The sequence below is a fragment of the Pantherophis guttatus genome, chromosome 2, assembly GCF_059756535.1.
Source record: "Pantherophis guttatus breed Tessera chromosome 2, ASM5975653v1, whole genome shotgun sequence".
In the NCBI taxonomy this organism is placed as follows: Eukaryota; Metazoa; Chordata; class Lepidosauria; order Squamata; family Colubridae; genus Pantherophis; species Pantherophis guttatus.
In genome coordinates, this window is record NC_142064.1 from 85,768,187 (window position 1) to 85,786,627 (window position 18,441).

The window sequence follows — 18,441 nt, forward strand, 5'->3', positions numbered from 1 at the left end:
AGGCCTGATTAAAGAAAGCCTTTCAGACTATTTTGCTTAAAAATAAAAATCAAGTAAGAGAAGATGTGATAGAGGCATATACAATTATTCCTTTTATAGAGTAAGCATAGATAGAGATTTCTGTCTTGATTAAAATCTGAGGCCCCATAAATCAAATTTCAAAGGTTCAGAGTAGACAAAAATCAGTCACTCACACGCAGGTAATCCTCAACATATGACCAGAACTGGGCTCAATTTTTCCATTCCTAGGTAAGGCAGTTGTTAAGTGGGTTTTGCCCCAATTTATGACCTTTTTTGCCACAGTTGTTAAGCGAATCATTGCAGTTGTTATGTGAATCATTCAGCTGTTAAGCAAATCTGTTTCCCCCATTAATTTTGCTTGTCAGAAGCCAGCTAGGAAATTTACAGATGGTGATCAGATGACTTCGTCATAAATACATGCCAGAATTCTGATCACGTGACTATGGGGAGGCTGCAATGGCCATAAGTATGAAAAATGGTCATAAGTCACTTTTTAAGTGCCGCTGTAAGCTCAGTCACTAAACGAATCATTGTAAGTCGAGGACTACCTGTATTCTGTCTTACTCTATAGAACACACTAGATGAGGTTAAAATGAGTTGGCATCAGTAATTCAACCATGAGTTTAGCATATTGTGAAAGGAGGACACACTGGGCACACTGTCCTAAACACAGCTATTGTGTTTCCTTATTCCAGGTTAAGTATTTATTGAGCCCAGATATATTAACTAGTAGACTATGCCCTCATGCAATATGGATGAGAGCCATGAACTTAAGTCTTGAATGGGGATTAGATAAATTTATGAGGGAAAAAATGAATGATCACCTCCGAAATGGGGAACAAACTGAAATAATATACTGAGAAGAGAGCATTTGCCCTTGTGTATTTCCCATAGGATTACCTGGATCTTTTGGTTTGACTCACAATAAAATCTGTTTTGGTTCTAAACGTTTTGGTCTAGTTCAGCCTAGTTCTCAACTCATGGCCAGTATTCCAGTACCTCTTTACATAATGCTTTTTCAAAGCCTTGAATGTATTTTTGTCAGCTGTACTTTCTAATCTTTTTCTGCTTACTAGAACGCTTGTTCTTGTATAATAAATGTTTTAGAAACCTTTTCCTCACTGTTATATTCAGAATACCCTCTGCCAAAGTGTCTACATGGAATTAGACATTCTGTGAGACAGTAGGAATTATGATAAAAGCTTTGCGAGTCCTCTTTTCTCCTAACTCTAGTTTGGTGCATGGCAATTAAAGAACTCCATGATGCTGAGCTAAATAAATACCAACTCACTCCCCACTTTCTTTTTCAAGGTACAGACACTACATCCTGCCTACTGTCCTACTGAAGTTTTAATACTGTATTAACCCCTTATCTTTCATTGCAGGCCAGACAGTTTACAGAAGAATCAAGATTTGGAATTTGAGAGAAACAAAGAAAGATTTGAGTTCTTGAAGGTAAGATCATACTTCCTCTGTGTGTCTGCAAAGCTAAGCATGGAAGAGCCTAGTAAGGTAGAGGGGAATCTACAGAATCACAGTTCCTAATGGTCTTTTTTTGTTCTGGAAGTATAGCTAAGAAGAGAAGTCGGCAAAGTTTTTTTTTTTTTTCATAAAAGAAGGGAAAGAATTAAACTTAATAAATGCTCTCCAAAATGTAAACGTTTTTAAATTTGAGCTTGGTCATTCATCGGTATCACATGTACCAAGCCAGACAGTTAATTTTGTAATTTCTGTCTAGCTCATGCATCTGGTTTAGTGGGTAGCCAATCAGAATGGCACTGTTTTCTTGATTATGGTATCTTAATTTACATTTTGTCAAATTTTAAGATTAAAAAAAATACAGGGGTCTAGGCTGAAACCCTACATTGATGAAACCACAAAGTCTGAATAGAACTTCAAAAACTTGGTAGTAAGTCCACATGGGCAGAATATTCTAAAAACCAAATCTTCATATCCCAATATTTATAAATTGATGACTAGGCTAGAAAAATACTCAATTTTGCTACATCTTAAGACATTTCCTTCTTTTCCATTTATGTTTTAGTGGGGCTCTCAAGCCTTCCAGAACATGAGAATTATTCCTCCAGGTTCAGGAATTGTCCATCAGGTGAATTTAGAATATCTGGCAAGAGTTGTCTTTGATCAGAATGGATTCTATTATCCAGACAGTGTGGTGGGTACCGATTCACATACCACAATGATTAACGGCTTAGGTGTGCTTGGCTGGGGTAAGTGCTTTTAAAATGGAGCTGTCTGTTCATTGAGAATGTAAGTGGTGTTTAGCAAAATTCAAGAATGTGAAGATGTTATTCTGAATTCCTTCTTGCTGTTTCCCCCCGCTCCTAATACATAATAGACTGAGGTAAAATTTGTGATTTTTTTTTTTTGAAAAAAATATTGGTTGAGTTTTCAGTTGCTGAATTTATGTTCAAATAGCTTTGTATGTTTATTTATTATTTTTATCCCACCTTTTATTATTTTTTATAAATAAGGGTGGCAAGAGAATACCTAATATTCTTTCCTGCTCCTGTTTTCCCCATAATAACAACCCTGTGAGAGAGACTGGCCTAAAGTCACCCAGCTGGTTTTCATGCCTAAGGTGTGACTAGAATTCACCATCACCAGGTTTCTAGCCTGATCCATAACCATTACACCAAATCAGTTCTATTTATTTATTTGTTTGTTTGTTTCTATTTCTATACCACCCTTCTCCAAACAGGACTCAGGGCGGTGAACAGCCAAAGTAAAAAACAGAACATACAAAATTTAAAAACAGTTTAAAATAATTAGATATTTTGGCCGTAAATTAAAACAACCCAATTTAAAATCAATTTAAAATTTAACTCAAGCCAGCCCAGCTAGTTGAAATAAATAGGTTTTCAGGGCCCGACGAAAAATCCGGAGGTCTGTTATTGTATGTATCTCTGGGGGGAGGTTGTTCCAGAGGGTGGGCGCCGCCACAGAGAAGGCTCTCCCCCTGGGGGTCGCCAGCCGACATTGTCTGGCGGACGGCACCCTGAGGAGGCCCACTGTGTGCGAGTGTACTGGCCGGTGGGAGGCTATTGGTGGCAGAAGGCTATCTCGTAAGTACCCCGGCCCTAAGCCATGGAGCGCTTTAAAGGTGGTCACCAACACCTTGAAGCGCACCCGGAAGACCACCGGGAGCCAGTGCAGCTCGCACAGGAGAGGTGTCACATGGGAGCGTCTCGTCGCCCCCATAATCCCCCGCGCAGCCGCGTTCTGGACCAGCTGGAGCCTCCGGGTGCACCCCAGGGGGAGCCCCATGTAGAGAGCGTTGCAGTAGTCCAGGCGGGAAGTGACGAGTGCCTGAGTGACTGTGCGTAGGGAGTCCTGATCTAGAAAGGGGCGCAACTGGCGTATCAGGCGAACCTGATAAAAAGCCCCCATGGCCACGGCCGTCAAATGATCTTCTAAAGACAGCCATGTGTCCAGGAGGACGCCCAAGTTACGAGCCCTCTCCGTGGGGGCGAGTGATTCGCCCCCAATAGCCAGCGATGGCGTCAGCTGGCTATATCGGGACGCTGGAAGCCACAGCCACTCTGTCTTGGAGGGGTTGAGTCGGAGCCTGTTTCTCCCCATCCAGGCCCGCACGGCCTCCAGGCACTGGGACATCACTTCAAGGGCATCGTTGGGGTAGCCTGGGGTGGAGATGTACAGCTGGGTGTCATCAGTGTACTGATGGAACTCCACCCCGATGCCACGGATGATCTCACCCAGCGGCTTTACATAAATGTTGAACAGAAGGGGCGAGAGGACCGACCCTTGTGGCACCCCACAAGCAAGGTGCCTTGGGGTTGACCACTGCCCCCCTGTCAACACAGATTGCGACCGGTCAGAGAGGTAGGAGGAAAACCACCGCAGAATGGTGCCCCCCACCCCCAACCAGTGCAACATGATACCATGGTCGATGGTATCAAAAGCCGCTGAGAGGTCTAACAGGACCAGAATAGAGGAGCAACCCCTATCCCGAGCCCTCCAGAGAGGGATATCTTCCGAGAAAAAAAAAAACCATAGCACATTCAATGGAACTTGGAGTCCTAATCTTGCTGAAGTACAGCTTCCAAAATCTCTAGCAAAAGTCCAAAATGTATGCAAAATAATATTAAGAACTTCTTTCTTGCCACAACCTTTACTTGTTAAGTAAAGCACAGAAGTTCTTAAGTTAGTAACACAGTTTTTTAAGTGAATCTGGCTTCCCCATTGACTTTGCTTGTCAGAAGTCGCAAAAGGAGATCACATGACCTCCAGGACATTGCAACCATCATAAACATGAGTCAGTTGACAAGCATCTGAATTTTGATCATGTGACTATGGGATGCTCCAACGGTTATAAGTGTGAAAAATAGTAGAATAGAATAACAGAGTTGGAAGGCATCTTGGAGGTCTTCTATTCCAACCCCCTGTTTAACCCTACATGAACCCTAGTCATGTTATTTTTTCCAGTGGCATTGTAACTTTGAACAGTCACTAAACAAACTGTTGTAAGTCAAGGACTACCCATACTTGGTCAGTGATTTAAAAAATACTCTAATTCAGGCCAGGAGCTTCATATCACAGAGCCTGTTCACATACAGTGGCAGAAGAAGACCTTATGCTGGGAATTTAAATAGGAGAAGAAGCAAGCAGTTACTAAACCCAGTAGAAAAACATGGAAGGAATCAAATTCATAAGTGGAATCCCTAGTTAATCATAATTAGGCATGGCCTCTGGCCACCAAAATGTTTTTCACACCATTGGTTATGCGTGATTCAAGGAAATGCAGATCTAAGCATCACCCAGCATTTCCCTGGAAAGTTGGGGGGTGTGGGAAGACAGCAGTTAGTTATCCTATGACAAATTAACACCATTACTGAAATAACCCTATTCTTGAATGGTAGAAGGAAACAAATCAGAGGTTGTCCCAGTGACTGAAGTATGACAAAAGGCTCACAAGATAGAAGCCTTGCCTTTAATGTCTCTAATTTCGAAGTGTTCTCCATAAACCACTGAGTCAGAGGAAGATTATTTTTACCCCTTCCGTGGGAAGAGTAGAAGTCTACCTTGGATAATATCAGTCATTGTCAGTGCCCAGAAGAAATGTTCCCACATGCCAGGGATATTCTTGGGTGAATTCTAAGGTGTATATCAGTGGTGGGTTTCTGCTGGTTCGGCCCGGTTCGCACGATCCGGTAGCAGTGATGGTGAGGTGAGAGCCAACCAGTTCGCTACGACCGTCAGCTGGGCCCTCCTGCCCGCCCCTGCGTTATACCTACCTATATTTGTTCGTTTTTAGCCCAGCTGAAATGCATTGCACTTGCGCGAAGCGTGCGTGGGACGAACCGGTTGGTACACCGGTTGAAACCCACCACTGGTGTATATACCTAGCTTGCATTCTTACTCCACTTTATTCTGAGGGCAAAATCTTCTTGATTCTAGACTACATCAAATGAATTAAAGGCAGGATTGCATGTTGAAGGTGATAAAAGTGGAGATTCTTAACAGATGTTGAGAGCCCCTCAGTATACATCTGCATTGTTCTGTGAAGAAAGAAGGAAGGTTGATAAAGAAGAGTAAAGATCAGATCGGCATGGGTTAAAAGAAAGCAAAATCATGCAGTGAAAGTTTAAAATGAAATAATGTTGTTGATTTCTTACTTTTCAGAATGTCTAGCCATTCTGGAAATAGTTTAAAATAGGGGACTCAAAAATAATAATAATCACATATATATTAATTAGAGCCCTGTTCCTAAATATTAAATCCCTGAAAGACCCCTTTAAATCCCATGAAGAAAACCACCAAATGTAAGCCTAATAATCCCTCTTAAAATAAGCTCAAAGCAGTAATGCACTTAATCTTTCTAGAGAAATGCTTTGACTCAGCACCTATCAGGAAACCACAGGTTGTAGTTTGTTTGGTTTTACACATACACATACACACATTTGCTTGATCAGCTAACATAAAAATGCAAACAGGGCAAAGTAAGAAACATTTAAAGACTTTTTTTTATTATTTAGTTAATACAACTACAGGCCTTTCCTCACTGCTTGGTTGAAGTGTTCTCTACTCATTCTGGAGTTGGCTGAAACGATAATGGCATGAAATTTGCTGCCCCAGTTGCTGAGCCATGTCTCTATTATTCTTTTAAAATCACTACAACTACCTTATATCAATTCAAGATCAAAGGTGACAATCCTAGCAGATTTCACACACTTTCCGACTACCCTTAAATATGGTCAGACTAAGGGGGAAAATACTACTTTAATTCCAATTCACCTGAGGATGACTTAAGAATGGGTCCCTTACCATCTCAAAACAATGGGTTGGGACCACAGGGAAAAAAAAACATGTAGCCGAGATATTAGCCACCGTTTGATACAAGTGGGAAAAGCTGTATATAGCTGGAAATGTGGTGTGCATCTCTTTAAAAGTGAGAAGAAAATGTGGTAAACATAGTCCTGTTTTCCTTTGGGAATAGCCAAGGTAAACTAGATCCAGAGTTGATATAAATTTGATGAAGAGATGCATGCATGCTGAATAAAACAAAAGTGAGTCTTGACGTCATGATGTTCAGGAATCTCTTTTCTTCTAATTCAGTGGTGGGATTCAATTTTTTTTACTACCGGTTCTGTGGGCATGGCTTGGTGGGCATGGCAGGGGAAGGATATTGTAAAATCTCCATTCCCTCCCCACTCCAGGGGAAGGTTACTGCAAAATCCCCATTTTCTCCCGATCAGTTGGGAGCTTTTAACAGTAAGTTAGAGATCAGTTGTTTTCCTTAATGGATGTTGCTGCTAGATAAATTAGCAGTTATATTTAAGCTCTCTCCCTCTCTCCCCTCCACTCTCTCTCTCCTTCCTCCTCTCCCTTCCCCCCCTCTCTCTTTCCCATTGATAGGTGTGGGTGGTATCGAAGCTGAAGCAGTGATGCTGGGTCAACCAATCAGTATGGTTCTTCCTGAAGTGATTGGCTACAAATTGAGTGGTATTCCTCAGTCATTGGTCACATCCACAGACATTGTGCTCACGGTTACCAAGGTAATAACTTGCTTGACAGACTACAGCTGATCTTGATACAAGGCTATTACTTAATTAATCTCAGAAATCTGCATGCTAATAGATACAGAGTAGGAGTTTAAGTACATCAAGGGACATTGGTAATGTTTGAACTCTATTTCTGGGCATATTTATTCCAATTTAATACAATATGCAAAGTCACTTAGTGGTCACTATTCTAAGCACTAATGTGTGTCAGAGGTATTGAATTAATAGAATAGTTCCATAATTCCACCTTTTAGAGAGAAGGGCCTCTCTAAACATAGGGATACTGAGGACCACAAAGTATGTTAGTGCATATTAGACTTGTGCGGGATTTATAATTGTGATATACTTTTTTTTTTTATTTGATTTATATGCCACCCTTCTCCGGAGACTCAGGGCGGCTTACAGTGCATTAAGCAATAGCCTTCATGCTTTTGTATATTTTATACAAAGTCAGCTTATTGCCCCCACAAACTGGGTCCTCAATTTACCTACCTTAGAAAGGATGGAAGGCTGAGTCAACCTTGAGCCTGGCAAGATTCGAACTTACTTTAATTGCAGACAGCTGGTGTTAAATTACAGTGCCTTTTGATGACAATGTTATACATTTATTTGTTTCCTAATTCAAAATTGCAGGAAAATGTATTATCAGTTTTCAACAAACTTTAAAGGGGTTCCAAGAGGCATAAAAAATAGAACTCAGCCAACATTAAGTTGATTGAGGAAGCCAACGCAAACTGGAGATAGTGAGATTTGGGGTTATGGGGGGATACCAGTTGGTAACTTACATTCAGAGGGATTTTTAACTCAAAACTTCCAACAAAAAGTTTTGTGCCATATTTTAAACGTGCAATGCAGTTGTACTTATTTAAAAGAATTATCGAAATCAATGGAACCTATTTTATTTGTTTATTAGATTTGTATGTTAGTGGACGTGGTGGCTCAATGGCTAAGACACTGAGCTTGTCGATCGAAAAGTCGGCAGTTCAGCGGTTCGAATCCTTAGTGCCGCATAATGGGGTGAGCTCCCATTACTTGTCCCAGCTTCTGCCAACCTAGCAGTTTGAAAGCACGTAAAAAATGCAGGTAGAAAAATAGGGACAAACTTTGGTGGGAAGTTAACAGCATTCTGGGTGCCTTTGGCGTTTAGTCATGCCAGCCACATGACCACGGAGACATCTTCAGACAGTGCTGGCTCTTCGGCTTTGAGATGGAGATGAGCACCGCCCCCTAGAGTCGGGAATGACTAGCACATATATGCGAGGGGAACCTTTACCTTTATGTTAGTGTTGCATTATAGGTTTAGATTTGGCAGCAAGCTTTCCTTAGATGGAATCTCAGATTCTCATTTATAAAAAAAACCCCAAAGCTGAGTTATATTTGGATTCATTTAAATATATTATAGAATATACTATGAAAATAGAACTGAATGCAAACTTAAATGTATTGCAGCATTTACGCCAAGTAGGGGTTGTGGGCAAATTTGTCGAGTTCTTTGGACCTGGAGTTGCTCAGTTATCCATTGCTGATCGAGCCACCATTTCCAATATGTGTCCAGAATATGGAGCAACGGCAGCCTTCTTCCCAGTTGATGAAGTTAGCATCAAATACTTAGTTCAAACCGGTGAGTAGATAGAAGACAATACGTAAAATCTGAATTTCTGAAACAGAGTATTCATTTCAGATGGAAATAGGTTTCCTGCTTTAGTATCAGCCCATTTAAACCAAGACAGCATCCGTGGAAAGAAATGTAAGCCCTAGTCTTGGCATGTATCAAGATTCTTTAAAATCTTAATTCTAATGCAATTTTTAAAATTGAATGGAAAGCTGGGATGATGCAAAATCGAACAGAGGACAAGATGCCATGTTACCTTAAGCAATGCAGGGAAGTCCCATAACAGTCCATTTAGATATTCCTTGCAGTGGTGAAATCCAATTTTTTTTTACTACCAGTTCTGTAGGCATGGCTTGGTGGGTGTGTCATGGCTTGGTAGGTGTGGCAGGGGAAGGATACTGCAAAATCTCCACCCCACCGCACTCCAGGGGAAGGATATTGCAAAATCTCTATTCCCACTCCACTCTGGGGTCAGCCAGAGGTGGTATTTGCCAGTTCTCTGAACTGCTCAAAATTTCCGCTACTGGTTCTCCAGAACCTGTCAGAACATGCTGGATTTCACCCCTGATTCCTTGGGATAAAAAAAATACCTAGGAAAGCTGGCACTATGGAAAATATCCTGGGGAATCACAGGTAGTGCAGCGAGATAAGATTCTGTAATTAGAGATAGCCACTATAGCAGTTATTATGAAAAAGAAATCTCCTCATGAAAGACTTCAAATTCTCACATCAGATTTCAACATTGTAAATGAATCGATTAACCCCGAAAGACAAAAGGATTCTGGGTTAAACAGTGTGGCTATTTCAGGTATATTTATATTTATATTTATTAAATTTATATGCCGCCCCTCTCCGGAGACTCAGGGCGGCTCACAATACATTTTAAAAAAAACCATTCTAAAAACATTTAAAAGATTAAAAAACATTAAAAACCTTAGAATGCATTCACACCATTCATGGCCGGATCTCGCCAGATCGCAAAGCGAGATCAATGGCCCCAGGCCTGATGGAAAAGCCAGGTCTTCACAGCTTTTCGGAAGGCCAGTAGGGTGGGGATGTTCCGGACCTCAGGAGGTAACTGGATCCAGAGAGCTGGGGCAGCCACAGAGAAGGCCCTCCCCCGTGGGCCCACCAGCCAGCATTGTTTAGCTGACGGGACTCAGAGGAGACCAACTCTGTGGGATCTTACCGGTTGCTGGGAGCTATGCAGTAGAAGGCGGTCTCGAAGATAACCTGGCCCTGAGCCATGTAGGGCTTTAAAGGTAATAACCAACACCTTGAATTGTGCCTGGAGACCAATAGGGAGCCAGTGCAGCTCGCAGAGAATTGGTGTAATGTGGGTGTATCTAGGTGCACCCACAACAGCTCGCGCGGCTGCATTCTGGACCAGCTGCAGTCTCCGAACTTTTTTCAAGGGTAGCCCCATGTAGAGCGTGTTGCAATAATCTAACCGTGACAAGGGCATGAGTGACTGTGAGGAGCGCCTCCTGATCCAAGGAGGGTCGCAATTGGTGCACCAGGCGAACCTGTGCAAAGGTCCCCCTAGCCACAGCTGTCACATGTTGCTCTAATCTTAGCTGTGAGTCTAGGAGGACACCCAAATTGTGAGCCCTTTCTGAGGGGGACAATTTCTCCCCCCCCCCAGAACCAAGGTAGAAGAGAAATAAGATATTGGGGTTTTTTGCTTGAGTGGGAGAAATGAGATCAGATTTTATATATAGATTCCACTTGTGGATGTAATGCATGTGATTTCTTCTGTTTTCTCAACTAACTCAGCGGTATCCATAATTTCTCATAATTCATATAAAATGGGATAACGGAAAGTTTTCTCTTCTCCCCCTCAGCTCCATGGACAAAAGGGACCCATAGATAGTTCTGAGATTGTATCTGCTATCTTATCAATCGTAAAGTATGGTTTCTTGCATATGAATCAGAGCAATATTTATTGCTTTATGTGCCTATGCAGAAAATAAAATATTGGAGATTTGTGAATTATGCTTTGGTCAGTGTGTGATAAAGTGGCTCACATTGATTAGACCAGGGGTCTCCAACCTTGACCACTTTACGACTTGTGGACTTCAACTCCCAGAATTCCTCAGCCAGCGCATGCTGGCTGTGGAATTCTGGGAGTTGAAGTCCACAAGTCGTAAAGTGGTCAAGGTTGGAGACCCCTGGATTAGACAATTCAAAATCACAGTTTTAGCAAAATATAAAATACAGGTCCAACCTTAGGTGCTGATCATTCAAGTTCCTATACTTTAGTGTATTTATTTAGTAAAGCAAAGGATTCAGCCAGTCTTCTAATCTGATCTTCTAATTTCACAAACAATATATGTGTCATCCTGAAAATTAAAGTTAGTAAAGGACAAGCTTATTAATTCAAGAAAATGATTCATGTATTATTAATTCAGGTAATGGTTTCAGGGATACTACATGTACATTTATATATAGATAGTATGTATTTATTTACCGTATTTTTCGGAGTATAGATGCACCTTTTTCCCCCCTAAAAGGGGGTGAAAATTTAGGTGCGTCTTATACACTGAATGTAGCCCCGCCCACCCACTGGCCCCCACCCTTTGGCCTCTGCCTTGCAGCAGTTACCTCCTTGCAAGCAAACAGCAAGAAAAAACAGCTCCTTTCAGCTTCAGCACAGCCTAATTAGCACAAGTTGATTGGATCCGCCTCCCGACTCTTAGCTGATTTGCTCTCAGCTGTTTTGGGCAGGGCTCTGCTGCTTGCTGCAAGGAGGTAAATTGCTGGAGCAGATTTTTTTTTTCCTTGTGCTAATCAAGCTATGCTGAAAACGAAACTGAAAGTAAAGCAGGCTGTTTGCTGTATGCTGCAATGAGGCAAAATTACTCAAAGGCAGAGGCAGAGGGATATTTCTTTTTCTTCTTTTCCTCACCAAAAAAGGTAGGTGTGTCTTATACTCCGGTGCGTTTTATATTCTGAAAAATACGGTAATTTGCACATTTACATACAAACAGTATGTCTTTCATATCCTGTTGAACATATAAACAGTAAATCTTTCACCATGTTTTATTTATCACATATAGTATACACTATGCTTCCAATTACACCCAACGCATCTTCTCATTACGTGAAAAATTAACTGTGTAAGTATACATTGGGAGTGCCAATATGATGATTCAGACATGTTTATATTCTTCATTTTTAAAGATGGGCTAGAACTTTACAATTATGCTCTTAGTGTGTACACTAAATAGACTGGTAGTACCCAATATTGTTTATATGGTGTGATGCTAAAGGTTTTCTGAAATTCTATACAGCATCTTAAATGTGCTGTTCCTTGAGAAATGGTCTTTCTATCTCTTTGCACACTCACAGAGCTTCTATTTTTGTCTATTAAAGGCCGTGACCAAGAAAAGATTAATCATATAAGAAAGTACCTCGAGGCTACAGGAATGTTTAGAGATTTCAATAACTCATCTCAGGATCCAGATTTTACTCAGGTACCTTTTCTTAAATTTGTACTTTCCTCCGGGAAACATTCAAGCCCCAGAATTCTAGACATCTCAGGAAATGATCCTGCATCTTCCACTAACTGAAAACATCGAAGCCGATCACAAAACTATTTAGAAAGAGCCAGAAAGCCTCTAATGAGTACAGTGATTAAAGATGTCTGAAAAGAGGTAATGCTTTTTTAAATTACTAGAATTATTGGATGGTCATAGAGTTGGCCCAACAGGCAGAGTCTTGTGGCTATCTCTGGCATCTAATTACATTTTTATTCACATAAGAGAAGCCTTTGATGGATTTTCTACCAAAATCTGTTGACTGGCCTTAACTACTATGCACCTTGACTTGGTGGAAGCAAAATGTGGATAACCTCATGGTTTCTTGTCTAGTTCCTTACTTTAAAATCATGTTGAAGCCCTTGAAACAAGCCAGCACAGGCCTTATCGAGGATTCTGCCAAATCAAATTAAGCCCACTACCTAACTATGGCAGACCACCAAGGAAGGACTTTAGAAACCCTCTATTAACGCTTCATGGCTGGGATTTCAGAACCAGAAAGGATTATGAAGAGCCTTGGCAGCCACACAGTGAAACTGGTGGGTTAGGTTCAAGTTGCTACAGGCCTGTCTTGAAATCATCCCCCAAGACTGTGCTATGTATGAATCCTGATGATTTGGCTCAAATTTTCCAAGTTTCCAAGCTTTTTGTTGCTTGTCTGACTCCCTTTAGTTTCTACAGTGCCCATTAAAAAAAAAAAAATCAAACTTTTTCTCTATTCTTCAGGCTGCCGGTCAGTCCTCAAGGTGAACAACTTCTAGATTTTGTCACCCTCTTTCCAGGCATGCAGTAAATTTAGCAAATTAAGTGGTTATAGAGGATCAAGGTTGCAGGGCAGAGGGGGAGAGCTTAGCTTCAGTGCTTAAGGAGTGGGGGAAAGAAAGAGCCACGAGTCATAATTGCGGACAGACTGCCAAGTGCCAAAATTTTGAACTTGTGACCATGATGGCATGAGTCGAGCATCCCTTTTGTTCTGTGCCATCATAATTTTGTAAGTTGTTTTGTGAGTGGTTGTATGAGGGCTACTTATATAAATATATAAGGGAACAATTTCAAGAAAGCTAGCACCTCTCTGTTTCTCTTTCGTCCTGTTTCCTTTCTTTTCAGTAGATTGTAGAATTGGATCTACAAACCGTTGTGCCATGTTGCAGTGGTCCTAAAAGACCGCAGGACAAGGTAGCTGTCTCTGACATGAAGAAGGATTTTGAGGCCTGTTTGGGAGCAAAGGTGATGCTATTTTCTATTTGAAATATACCCCTTTTATATGGTATCTTCCTTCTGATATGTTTCGCAATTTTTAATTAATGTACAGACTAATTAATGTATTGCTTTTCTGAGGCTAACAGAGGGATACAATCAAGATCAAGTGAGGTACTAATATCACTCTATAAAGCCTTAGTGAGACCACACCTAGAATACTGCATCCAGTTTTGGTCATCACACTATAAAAAAGATGTTGAGACTCTAGAAAGAGTGCAGAGAAGAGCAACCAAAGTGATTAGGGTACTGGAGGCTAAAACATACAATGAATGGTTGCAGGAACTGGGCATGGCTAGTCTAGTGAAGAGAAGGACCAGGGGAGACATGATAGCAGTGTTCCAATATTTGAGGGGCTGCCATAGAGAGGAGGGGGTCAAGCTATTTTTCAAAACACCTGAAGGTCAGAATAATGGATGGAAACTGATCAAGGAGAGATTCAATCTGGAAATGAGGAGATTTTTTCTGACAGTGAGAGCAATCAACCAATGGAACAGCTTGCCTTCAGAAGTTGTGGGACTTTCATCACTGGAAGCTTTCAAGAAGAGACTGGACAGGCATCTGTCAGAAATGGTGTAGGATCTCCTGTTTGGGCGGAGGTTGGACGAGATGACCTATAAGGTCCCTTCCAACTCTGTTAATGTTATTTGTGGAGAATCTATTTGCAGGTGGTTCAGACTTGAATATAAAATATATATATTTTCACAGTTTAGTTTTCATTAATGATGAAACTCTTTGGTGGCTGCCTTTGATAGAAATTCGTTTGCTCTCATGTTATCCAGATCTAAAGTTTCATTGTTTAGGATAATGTGTTTTCTTTTACTAGCAAAGCCAACTTTGTACCTAAATTTCAAAGACAGAATTGTAATAGTTTTGTTGTAACAAAATAATGGATTTTGAAGCTAAAAGGATGCTGATAAATGTGGCATTTAATCAGCCAAAGACTATGCTATTTTAAAATCAGTAGATACAACATTATACTTACAGTCTCATGACCATTCACAGATCCTCCAGATGAGACTACAGCTTTTGTTATCCTAGATTATTGACCATGGCTGCGAATAATGAAGGATGGGGTCAAAAGTCAGCTGAAAGATTGAAAGTTCCACTAAATTCTGCTAAGACTTTTGCAAAGTTGGTAATTTCAACTAGCTGGGTGGAGGGAGAAGCAATAAAATATTTCCCTTCTCAGCATTAACAGCATTTTTACAGAGTGTTTGTCTGTGATGCACATAATATATGCAGAATATCATATATCCTCCAGTTGCACCTGGCTTTGAATGACATACAGAGGTATATCTCCCCCCCCCAAAAAAAAGAGCTAGGGAAAAAATGAACAGGTGTATTTTATTTTAATTGATTTAAAATTAATCGGAGGCAATTTGTGCGGTTACTCCATCTATCCACAGATTCATGTGGTTATTCCATCTATCCACAAACAAGAGGACGTGTGTCAGCACATTCAAGAGAACTGTAATTGTTATAATGATTACAATATAATTATAATCTAAGAAAACAAAGTAATTCCAAGCTGGTTAATAGGGAAAGCCAGCTGACAATTGGAAGGAAATTATGAGAAACTGAGAGATGGTAGAATGGAATAGAGTAGAGTATCCTCAATCTGTCTGAGCATTTGTTACCAAATTTTAAATATATTTTTTTTATTTCTGTTTGCAGCAAGGATTTAAAGGTTTTCAGATTGCCCCCGAATATCACAACCACCATGTCAAGTTTGTCTACAATGACAAGGAATTTGAACTAACACACGGGTCAGTTGTGATTGCTGCCATTACTAGCTGTACCAACACTAGCAATCCTTCTGTGATGCTTGGAGCTGGTAAGTTGTCATTTAGAGCACCAGTTAAAGCAAAGATAGAGGCAGGTAGTCCTCGACTTAACGACCACAATTGAGCCCGAAATTTCTGTTGTTAAGGGAGGCAGTTGTTACGTGAGTTTTGCCCCATTTTACGACCATTTTGCCAGAGTTTTTAAGTGAATCACTGCAGTTGTTAAATGTATCATGCAGATGTTAAGCAAATCTGGTTTCCCTCATTGACTCTGCTTGTTGGAAGCGAGCTGGGAATGTTACAAATGGTAATCACATGACCCTGGGACAGTGCAACAATCATAAATACATGCCAGGTGCCAGGTGCCCAAATTTTGATCATGTGACCATGGGGATGCTGCAATGGTTGTGTGAACTTCGAACAGTCACTAAACGAATGATTGTAAGTCGAGGACTACCTGTACTGCATATTTAACCACAAGCCTCTTTTTAAAATTTAATTTAATTTAGTTGACAGCAAACCGTTTTAAAGATTCTTAGATTTCCTTCCACGGAAGTTGAATTCCAGAATTCGCTGCAAATAGGGAGTAGCTATTAAAATCGGCTGAAAAGTGGTGGAGAAGAGGCTGTTCCTTGCCCCTTTTACTTCTGCCTGATTTTTCATTTCATTATACCTGAATGCAGTACAGATTCCATGAAATTGAATCATTATGTTTCTCCAAGATTTCTTGGGGATGTGTAAAAACACTGCATTCCTGACTGTAACACAGAGTCTGAGATATAAGTCAGCCTTGTTTTTCAGTGGTTTGGGCCATAAATTATAGAGAGCACATTGTTGCAGTGATATTCCATTGAGTTATCATGAGGAGCATGGAGCTTGCTAGGCTTCTAAGTGTTTGCAAGAAGGCAGCAAAAAGACTTCCGATATTATGGGAAATAGAGGCTTCACATTTTGGATTTCTCTCTATTTCCAAGGCAAGAGAGAAGGTATCAGATTTTTATTTTTTTGAGCCAGATTGAGTAGCACTGTGCCAGCTCTGTAAATATTTAGAATATTTTTGTATAAAAAGTCTAAACTAGGCTGAAGTACACAAACTCATATACCTATATATATATATATGACTCTTTATGCAGGTTTGCTTGCAAAGAAAGCCATAGAAGCTGGATTGACAGTGAAACCATATATTAAAACTAGCTTGTCTCCAGGAAGTGGAGTAGTTACATACTATTTAAGAGAGAGTGGAGTGATGCCGTATCTTGCTCAACTAGGGTAAGAACTTCCTTATTTCTTTTTTGTCCATTTATACTTTTGATCTCAAAGATAGATTCCTGATTGCAAAAACAAAGAAATATTTATTTAATCAAGTAGCTATAACCAAAAAGTAAGGAAAATATTGTCTTAAAGAACCTAAGGAAAATATAGCAATTGCAGATATATGTGCTGTAAAAATGTTACATTTTGGTCACTACAATATTCAAAAGATGCTGAGATTCTGGAAAGAATGCAGAGAAAATCAACAAGATGATTAGGGGGAGGAAGCTAAAACATATAGAGAACAGATGCAGGAATTGGGTACATCTAGTCTAGTGAAAAGAAGGACGAGGGCTGACATTGTAGCTGTGTTCCAATGTTTAAGTCACTGCCACAAAGGAAAGGGGGATCAAGCTATTCTCCAAAGCACCTGAAAGCAGGAGAAGAAACAATGGATGGACACTAATCAAGGAAAGAACCAACCTAGAATTAAGGAAAAATTTCTTGACGGTGAGACCAATTAACCAGTGGGACAGCTTGCCTTCAGAAATTGTGGATGTTCCATCACTGAAGAGATTGGACAGCCATTTCTCCAGAAAGTTATAGGGTCTCCTGCTTACACAGGGGGTTGGACTAGAAGACCTCCAAGGTCCCTTCCAACTCTGTTATTCTGTTTAGCACTTTGGATTTCCAGAGCATCTGGAGCTGCAATTACATATAGTTACATACATACATATTATCCACAACTTCTCAGTTCAGGCTACAGCTGCTTTAAGGAGTTGCAAACAAGTACTTGGTGAGTAATCGTGATCACCATTTTATTATAGAATCAGATGAGCTGTATGGCCTTAAAAATCACTGGTTGTATAGCTCTATATAAACATGTTCAGCTGCAGAGGGGAAAGTACAAACCAAGTAGAGCAGGGGTATCAAACTCGCATTGTCACGGCAGCGTTACATGATATATCGGGACTTTTTCTCCCTTTGTTAAACTGGGCGGGGTCAGTATGTGACGCATCGGGCCCACGGGCCGCGAGTTTGACAGCCCTGAAGTAGAGAATATATTCACCCTGCGCTTTGTAGACACTGACTCTGAAGGTTAAGAAAACAGCTGCATACAGCTACTACGGGAATGTTGCATATGCCGGCATCATTCACTGGATTACAGGTTGCCTGGGAAGTGGAAGAAATTTCACACCACTTTAATTCCTTAAAAAAAGAGGAGGGGGGGGAGATTAAGTCCTTGGCGGTGATTCAAGTTAGGGAGATTCACTTACTTTCCAACTCAATTTGTATCAAAGAGTGCCATGTTTACTGTATGTCATATTGAGATGCATGCATAGCAAAGCCCAGCTCAACTGAAATTGTACATAAGTGTCTCATGATGTGTGGGGATTATAACATTAATCTTTACTAAACAAAAATCTGAATACTTATTCCCCCCTACTCATAAATTGGTGTGTCAGAAAGAAGGTTACGCTGGAAAAGTCCTTTTATTCTCAGTCAAAGTTTTTTCCCCATCCTCAGTCTGGAGAGGAAGTCATTATTTCACTATTTGAAACATGTGGAACAATATATCTTAACAGTTACTCATCCTCCCACTGTCCCCTTCATAGGGATCAAATTATGCAAAGCTGCCTTGCCTAGTTAGAAGAATATACCACCATCATCACCATTATTGCCATTATTCTGAATTTATTACATGGTCTGGCAAACAGGAGAAATGCAATTGTTTGATCTTTCCTTTTCTACTAGAAGTCCATTGCTAATATATTGACTTTCATCCTCTCCACAGGTTTGATGTGGTTGGCTATGGGTGCATGACATGCATTGGTAATAGTGGGCCTTTGCCGGAATCTGTAGTTGAAGCCATTACTCAGGTATTGTTGAGTTTTTTGTCCTGGGTTGTTGCAATTTTGCATACAAATGATCAG

At 40.6% G+C, this 18,441-nt stretch overlaps 1 protein-coding gene across 2 annotated transcripts in view; it reads left to right on the forward strand.

Moving 5' to 3' along the window:
* Positions 1-18,441, forward strand: part of ACO1 (aconitase 1) — a 55,823-nt gene that overhangs the window by 25,326 nt on the left and 12,056 nt on the right. For both annotated transcript variants that reach the window (XM_034410556.3, XM_034410557.3), the window contains exons 5-13: positions 1,407-1,476; positions 2,066-2,249; positions 6,916-7,055; positions 8,511-8,682; positions 12,049-12,149; positions 13,323-13,439; positions 15,147-15,306; positions 16,390-16,525; positions 18,303-18,387. In XM_034410556.3, coding sequence (XP_034266447.2) covers positions 1,407-1,476; positions 2,066-2,249; positions 6,916-7,055; positions 8,511-8,682; positions 12,049-12,149; positions 13,323-13,439; positions 15,147-15,306; positions 16,390-16,525; positions 18,303-18,387 — 1,165 coding nt within the window. The remainder of the gene's footprint in view (positions 1-1,406; positions 1,477-2,065; positions 2,250-6,915; positions 7,056-8,510; positions 8,683-12,048; positions 12,150-13,322; positions 13,440-15,146; positions 15,307-16,389; positions 16,526-18,302; positions 18,388-18,441) is intronic.